This window comes from Argiope bruennichi, chromosome 6, assembly GCF_947563725.1.
Source record: "Argiope bruennichi chromosome 6, qqArgBrue1.1, whole genome shotgun sequence".
NCBI lineage: Eukaryota > Metazoa > Arthropoda > Arachnida > Araneae > Araneidae > Argiope > Argiope bruennichi.
In genome coordinates this window covers 76,838,638-76,847,678 of record NC_079156.1, presented here as the reverse complement: position 1 = coordinate 76,847,678, position 9,041 = coordinate 76,838,638, and the positions used below count along the sequence as shown (strand labels likewise).

At 25.4% G+C, this 9,041-nt stretch overlaps 1 protein-coding gene across 2 annotated transcripts; it reads left to right on the top strand.

Moving 5' to 3' along the window:
- Positions 1 to 1,597: 1,597 nt before the first annotated feature.
- Positions 1,598 to 8,839, top strand: LOC129972452 (hairy/enhancer-of-split related with YRPW motif protein-like). 2 transcript variants are annotated; one of them, XM_056086594.1, is made up of 5 exons: positions 1,598 to 1,768; positions 3,915 to 3,972; positions 4,292 to 4,375; positions 6,051 to 6,123; positions 7,607 to 8,839. In XM_056086594.1, exons 1-5 carry the CDS (start codon positions 1,704 to 1,706, stop codon positions 8,239 to 8,241), a joined length of 915 nt encoding a protein of 304 aa, XP_055942569.1. In that variant the 5' UTR covers positions 1,598 to 1,703; the 3' UTR covers positions 8,242 to 8,839. The 2 variants fall into 2 exon arrangements, with proteins under 2 accessions (XP_055942569.1, XP_055942570.1); XM_056086595.1 differs by lacking the exon at positions 1,598 to 1,768 and adding an exon at positions 1,883 to 1,908.
- The last annotated feature ends 202 nt before the right edge of the window (positions 8,840 to 9,041 follow it).

Genomic DNA, 9,041 nt, shown 5'->3' with positions numbered 1-9,041 from the left:
ATAAAATTGTTTCAATAAATAAGAACAGTTACTTTACAAATTCATCACCTGATGACTTGCAGATTCCACTTTTCAATAAAAATATTGTCTTTAAAATAACAATGATTAGCTTAAAAAGCAAAAATGAAAGTCCACTTTGCAGTAATAATATTGTCTTTAAAATAACAATGATTAGCTTAAAAAGCAAAAATGAAAGTCCACTTTGCAGTAAAAATATTGTCTTTAAAATAAAAATGATTAGCTTAAAAAGCAAAAATGAAAGTCCACTTTGCAGTAAAAATATTGTCTTTAAAATAACAATGATTAGCTTAAAAAGCAAAAATGAAAGTCCACTTTGAAATAAAAATATTGTCTTTAAAATAACAATGATTAGCTTAAAAAGCAAAAATGAAAGTCCACTTTGCAGTAAAAATATTGTCTTTAAAATAACAATGATTAGCTTAAAAAGCAAAAATGAAAGTCCACTTTGAAATAAAAATATTGTCTTTAAAATAACAATGATTAGCTTAAAAAGCAAAAATGAAAGTCCACTTTGCAGTAAAAATATTGTCTTTAAAATAACAATGATTAGCTTAAAAAGCAAAAATGAAAGTACACTTTGCAGTAAAAATATTGTCTTTAAATTAACAATGATTAGCTTAAAAAGCAAAAATGAAAATTTTTAATATAAGATACATTAAAGTCCAATTCCAAATTTATAGAACCACAACAACTGATCCAAAAATTTAAATCAAGTTAAATTGGATCCAAAAATTAGTGAAGGAAGTGAAAATGATACTTTTTTAATGATAAATGATATTAAAAATTCATATTTAATATCCAACAATTTCAATTAATAAAATACTAAATATCAACCTATTTTAATAAATAGAATAATAATTATAATAACACTTAAAATATTTCCATATTTTTAAAATTATAATTTCAGTAAACAAGGAGTTATAATAAACACCTCAGTATATAACGCATTGAATATAGCAATTATATAATAAAACTTCAAAGTATTCGTAAATAATACAATTCACTTTCGAATTCAACAAACTAAATTCGAATTCAAACGATATTTTAACATCACATTAATAGTAAATGAAAAAAAAAAAAAAAAAACCTTAAGAAAATTACTAGCAAATTCAAAGTTTTTTTTTAAATCAAATTATTTAAGTTTTATAGTTAACATTGGATATTTCAACATAATTTCAAAATCTAAAATTATCACACATGCAATTTGCTCGTTAAAATAATTAAATCAAAATTTTTTCAACTACTAAGAAAGAATAATTACCTATCAAATTTCATCTTTTAATATTTTACTATTTTTCCTTCATCTCGAAAAAATATTCATTTAAAAGAAAAAATAATTAAAAAGAATCAGAATTATTTAATATAATTCTAAATCATTCACTTGATCATCAACAAATGTATTGCCAGATAAACACCATCCAATTACTTCATCGCCTTCACTTCTTGGCGTCAATTTGGTGTGTTTTCACGCGATCGCCAAGGCGACACACGTTTCATCGGAAACACGGTAACCTTCTTTCATTCATGTCCACGTTCCGAACGTTCTCCCGCTCAGTGCCGTACAATAAGCGAAGGAAGTGAGAGTCGCGTGCCACTCGCTCCATTTGAATTCAGAAACTCGTGTGCCTTGGCGAGTGCAGGTCGTGTGCGCATCCCTCAAGTCCGTCCCCTTCGAAAAGAACATGAAGAGGAACATCAGTGACATGGATTCAGATTGTGATGACGTCTTTGGAGATGATTCCAAAGGGTAGGTGGTCGGCTCTCTTAGATGTATTCCACCAGTTGAACTCATTGGATTATTCTTTCTCTAATATAATTTTTATTCGAATTGTTTCTTTGGAAAAGATCATTATTAATTTGATTTGATTTTTAAGAAGTTATTTTATGGTAAATTTTATTTTTGATACTTATAAATTATTATTATAAATATGCATCTCGATTTTGCTACTTTTGAGACCGTGAAAAATTTTTTCACGGTCTCATTAAAAGATAAATAAGACATTGAAAATTAAAATAGGATGAATAACAGAAAAAAAAGCAGATATTTAATTTGAAATAGTTATTTAGTAAAATAGTTTTAATTTATTTTTTCGTGAAAAGAGTCAGGTAGACAAAGCCGTCATGAAAATTTTCAAAACCTTGCTATCGCACTTCTTGACTCGCAGTTGATAGTAGTATGAAATAAGTTACTCTTTGTTTTATGTACTATTGCTTATTAACTATTAAATAATAGTATTTAATCAAGATTTGGAAATTAATATTCATTTACTGTAAAATATTTTGAGATTTTAATAATATACATTTCATTTCTTATCATATGATAACATAAACATTACATTGTATTAAAAATGTAACGTTTTAAGTTAGATTAAAAATTTTGCTTCACATGTTTTATGTGTAGTTTTCCAATGATTGTCTTTAAAGATTATTTTAATTTTTGGATAAACTTCTATATTTTTTTATGTAAGTAAAAGTTATGTGTGTCTGTTTTAGTTATTATGTAATATAACATAATAAATATAATATAAATATAATATTATAAATATAAATTATATTATATAATATTGATCAATAATAAATATAATATTGTATAATATATATAATGTTATAAATATAATATTGATCGTAGAATTATTATTGATCGTATAACTATTCACTTTAAATATAGTTGGTTTTAAATGAATTTTATCTATAATAATTTGAATTGAATTATTTACTGTAATAACTAAGTGAAAGTTTATCAGTTTAAACATTTGTTATAATATATAAATTGTTTGATATGACAAATATTAGAAACAAATAATATAAAACCCAAATGTGACTTAATTGATTTTTTGAAATATTATAGATAAATGTTAATTACAAACAAAAAAAATTAAATCTGTGGCTTTCATATTTTTTTTTTCTCTTGGGGTAGTATTGATAATATAAATCAAGAATTAAAATAAGCAAACTGTTAAAAATGTGCATTTTTGCTACTGGACTTCAAGATGAATTATATATTTTCATCGCATTATTTTCGTTCACAAAAATGAATATATAATGATTCCATTTTATAAGTTTGGAAATGAAATATTCAAATTATTTTTTAAAAAATATGTTCATTTGATAATTTTATGAACAAAATCAATACCTAAAACAGATAAAAAAATTATATCGTTTTAATACATTTTTAAATTTATATTTCCATTTTGAATGCAATTCTGATTTAGAAAGCCAAATTATTTTATTGTATTAGTTTTTTAAATGTTATTTCGATATTTCTATGGATATAAAAGTAGAAAAGAAAGAACGATTTTTCTGCAAATGAAAACAATTTTCAAACGATTTTTTTTATATTCAAATAATTATACCAAGAAATAACAAACATTTCTTTGATTGTTAAATTCATCATGACAAAATATATCAATTTTTTCTATTATGAGCATTTACGAAACATGTATACCAAAAAAATTGTTTTGAAGATACTAAATGTTTCCTTTCTAACGTTGATCATTGTAATGTAACAAAGATACTTTTACATCTCAACATCTTTTGAAGGATCTTTTGTAGATTCAAAATCTATTACTAGTTATGCAATTATAGCGTGGTTTAATATTTAATTGATTTAAAATTCTTAGAAATATGTTGTCGTAATGACGTATTAAATTACTATCTTGTATAACTGGTCATAAATGATAAAAAAGATAGTTGAAAATATCGTTTGGTAAAGTACTGGAATGTTTATATGTTTATCAATAAATGAAACTTCTATAAAATGGTGCATTCTTTTGAAATAATGGCATATAAAAATCTTGCATGATAAAATTTACCACAATTACGACTTCTATCACTAAATTAGAACAATTTCTTGTCGTTCTAAAAAAAATTAATAACATTGATTTCTTTTTCAGAACACCTACGCAGAGCAATGATAGTTGTCAAATGCTTAATCGAAAAAGAAGACGTGGGGTAAGTGCTTTTACTTATTCCATTTATTTACAATTTTCCTAATTAAATTTGAAAAGAAAATGAATTTGCTAAATACATCTAAAAATAGTTTTTAATTTATCATTAAACTATAAAATACGAATAATTCGCATTCTTAAAAAATTATTCTAAACGACTTTGTGTTAAAAATATTCTAGAAGAATCGATTCATTGCCAAGTGACGCCATGATAATTCCGAAGCATTAGCGTAATTATTTCAAGAAAAATAGAAGTTTGAATTTAAATGATTTTTTTAATGTAAATGATTTTCCTTTGTTTTTAATCTTTAATTTTTTCTTAGATTATTGAAAAACGTAGAAGAGACAGAATCAACAATTCGTTATCCGAACTCAGAAGACTTGTACCTGCAGCGTTCGAAAAACAGGTAAAGAAAGTTTAGAATATAAAACATTTAAAATAATTTTACTTGTATTTTAAGGAGATGATTTACAAATACAATAGTTAGGTGTTTTCATATATATCTTTTAAAATTATGAAAAATGTATAAATTGATAAATTCCTAATAAAATAAAAATTAATATTTACATATAATTTAATTTAAGAAATTTCACAATATTTCTTTTTATGGAAACTCGGACATCTTGTTTTATTTTTAAATTAGCCGCTTTTAGCGTTCAGATGGTTCAACAGGAATATTGATTGAATTTAATTTCAGTAAAACCTTTAACATACAACTCTGGTGTTTACGATTCCCACACAAAAGTATTTTTGAAAGGTTAAATTATATCAGACATGAGAACTGTATTATTTTAATAGCTTACTTTTTTTTTACTGATTCAGTAAATGAACATTGTTAATGGAGTCAAGTCGTTTAACATCGTAATGCCATTAAAAAATAACTGGGAGTAATCATAATGGCTATTTTTTCTCCCAAAATTACACACGCGATTGTTAAGTTAAATGTCGTCTTTCGTGGTGTTGTAATTTACCTTTCTTATTTTTCATATAAACTGCAACAATAATGAAATTTTTTTAGCTTTAAACAATAGAAGAGAATTGTTAACAAAATTATAAGAAAAATAAAAAGGAATTCAAAAATATTTAAATTCTGGAAAAAATTACATAGTAATTAAATTCTTATCATTAAAAAAATGATATTTTGAATGTTAAAATAGTACAAAAATAATTTTTGTCTACTATCTTTTCGGAAAATATTGCGGATAAATGCAAAATTCTTGATTAATTTAAAATTAATTATAATTACAAAAAATAACTGCTTTAAGATACAGATTTCCACCAGTTTAATGATGGCTCGTAAATTGAGAAAGTAGCAGTGCTTGAAAAAATATTTATCAAGAGACTGTATTTTTTAAAATAGCTTTTTTACCCATATATAGACTAAAATTTATAATTTCAAAGTCACATATAAAATCTATTGCATTTCATATTATATAAAGGCCATATCATATGATAAATTTCCTATGATCACAGTTTTGTTAATGGAAAACTATACGAATGTTGAAGTGATGATTCAGCAGATATATCAAAAACTCTTTAAGATGGAAATTATTTTAAAAATTGAATTAAAATTAGACAAAAAAAAACTTAAAACTAATTTAAATTACTATCATTGAAAAGAATTTTGAAGTGATGTAAAATTCGTTTTTGTGCTGTAATACTGGATAAATTAGTGATGCTACATTATTAAATTTAAAATTTACTTTTTAAACAGATCACAGTTTAATGTTAATATTTTAAAATAACATTGAGAATAAAGAAGGGAAAGTTCTTATTAATTCTTTCTCTATAAATAAATATTTAGCACAATTTTTGATTTAATTCTCATATTTTATCTAAGGTATATTATGTTCAATTGATACCGATTGTAATGAAATTGGTCGAAAAAACTATAGATGAAAAATTTGAAATATATAACAAAATAAATTTTTTTGTGATATATATAAGGAATAATTTTTCTTACTGTTAACAGAATCAATTAAAATGTACCTCGTTATCCTTATGATTTTGTCTAATTTGAATTTATTAAATTAATCCCATTAAATTTATGTTATATTTAAATATTTCTTTGGTCATTTCAGGGATCAGCAAAACTTGAAAAAGCAGAAATTCTACAGTTGACAGTGGATCATTTGAAAATGTTACATGCAAAAGGTATGTGATTATATTTTCTAAAATTTTTAATCAATTTAACAAGAATTTTTTTAAATTCTTTCAGAAAGCAAAGAGTATGGTCTTAACGAAGGAATTATCCATCTTTTAATATTTGACTTTTTCACATGATTACACAATATGGGCCTTTATATGTTTGGCTGAGTAATCTTACGAATGAAAATTGAAATATGTTTTAGCACTTAGAAAAATCACTTATTCTTTTTTAATTGATTTAATTCAAAAGTTACTACAGATCAATAATTTTAGCGTCAGGACCCAATACCAAATTGCATTTATCTAGTTTGTTGTTTTTTCATCTCATTTACAAACATAGGTCAAATAGTCTACACTTTATTAGATTTAGTATAAATTTAAAAACAAATATACAATTTTGATGATAAAATAACAAGTTGAATTTCATTTAAGTAAATATTTGTGTTTTTGAGTTATCACATTCAGAAATACGCAGAAGAATAATAGGCTTTTCTTTGATGCATTTCGTTTAAAATTTGGTAGGTACCTGTAATTTTATTGTAATGATTTTATACGAAATTCCATTTGTCTATTCACTCTTTGAGAATTCTTTCTTTTGAGTTGTCGAGTATGCCGACGAACAGATAAATATAATTCCAAAAATATTTTTTAAGGATGACTTCCTCAAATGTTAAACGTGAATATTCACCAAAATTCCAAAATAAGTATAATTCCAAAAATATGTTTTAAGGAAGACTTCGGGAGGTGTAAAACGTGGATATTCATCAAAATCTCAAAATAATAAATTTGAATAAAATACAAATTCCAAATTATTTTGTTAATTACATAATTCCAAAAATATTTTTAAAATGACTTCATGAGCTGTTAAATATGGATATTCATCAAAATCCCAAAATAAACATAATTCCAAAAAATATTTTTTAAGAAAGACTTCGGAAGGGTTAAAATATAGATATTCAACAAAACAACAAAATAAACATAATTCCAAATATATATATATATATATTTTTGCGGAAAACTTTGGGTGGTGTAAAATGTGGATATTCACCAAACTCCCAAAATGAACATAATTCCAAAAATATTTTTTTTGCGGAAAACTTTGGGTGGTGTAAAACGTGGATATTCATCAAAATCCCAAAATAAATATAATTTCAAAAATATTTTTTAAGGAAGACTTCGGGAAAAGTAAAACATGGATATTCATCAAAATAAACATAATTCCAAAATTATTATTAATCGAATTGAGAAGATATAAAACATGGATATTTATCAAAATCCCAAGGTAAACTTCATTCTAAAAATTAATATTCCAGATGATTAGGAGAGACGTGAAATGTGAATTTTGGCGATTGCAATAAGTTTTCTTTATCTATTTGTATGAGAGGAAAATATAAATTATTCATAGACTTAATTAGTTGATAGAAATAAACTGAAAAAACTTTGTATTTAATTTGCATATTTTGTTAATTAATTATATCTTATTTTCCAGGCTTCGATGCGCTATCATTTGATCCTCACAAGTTTGCCATGGACTATCACAACATTGGTTTTCGCGAATGTGCTTCAGAAGTTGCTCGATACCTGGTAGCCATCGAAGGATTGGACTTACAAGACCCTCTAAGAGTCCGGCTTATGAGTCATCTCCAATGTTACTCTGCCCAAAGAGAACTATCTTTGAAAACTTCAGTGCAGCATCCTTGGAATCCATCTACTTTCGGTGCCACTCTCCCTCCTGCACCAACACCTCAGTACCCAGGTCCGTCCGCCTCTATGGGACCACAAGTGACCGAACCTCCCCTTCAAAGTTCTTACAATTGCTCAGAACCGCCAAGACTCGCACACACCATGGACAATGCTTTTGGTTCAGCTGGACATTATCCACGCGTTACGACAAATGCACCACAAGTAAATACCTCAACAGCACAAACTAGTGTTGCACTTGTACAACATGGACCACCTGGACCTACCATGGTACCTTCGTTACAACAAATGTCTAGTTCTAATCAATATCTAGGAGGACATGGATTCCCTAGTGGAAGCTATAGCAGTTCAGGAGCTTTTAATCAACATGCAAGTTCAACAGGTAGGCCGTACAGGCCTTGGGGAGCAGAATTAGCTTATTAATTAAATTCCTATTTCAATATTGTTGACATCTGTAAATAATTCACCAGAATCTGCAATATAAGTGGATTGTAATGAAAAGCACTGTTCCATATTATGCATTTTTGGTATGTTTAGTAAGCATGTATAGATTAATATGCAGCCGATATACATAGATATTTATTACATATCCCTGAGATGAGACTTAATACCACATTTTTCTTAAATCATGGATATCAACTACCTTAAAGGGAAGATCGACAATCAAGAAAAAATTCGAGGGAATTTCAAATAATGCATGATTATCGGAAAATAATTTTTATTTGAGAAAAAAATGTTATAGAAATCGGATGACAATATTTTTATTCTTTAAAATATATTTCTCTTTGAAATTTTTCAGGAAAGCTGACCTCTAAAATATTCATATTATTTTTTGCACAAACGAACAATACAAACAAGATATAAAAATACCAAACAACCATGTTCTTTAAAAGTTTTATCAGAACTTTTGCAGCTATATTAACTTTATGGATTTGATTGATCCCATTTAGAAAGATTTGTTTTATTTGAATAAAAACTGAAATAAAAATAGCCAACTCTTCCAATTAAGAATTATTTTTAACTTTTATGATACATAAATATTAATTTTAACTTTAAAAAAAAGAGATGAAAAAAAATTATTGCTAGAATACAAAGTAGTATTGCTTAAAAGTTCACTTTCTTAATATAATGTAATCGAAAATCTTTTGCATGCATTAATTTATTCATAAATTCTTTAGACATTCGTTATTAATTGAATTTTCCATTATTAAATATTTTTCTTA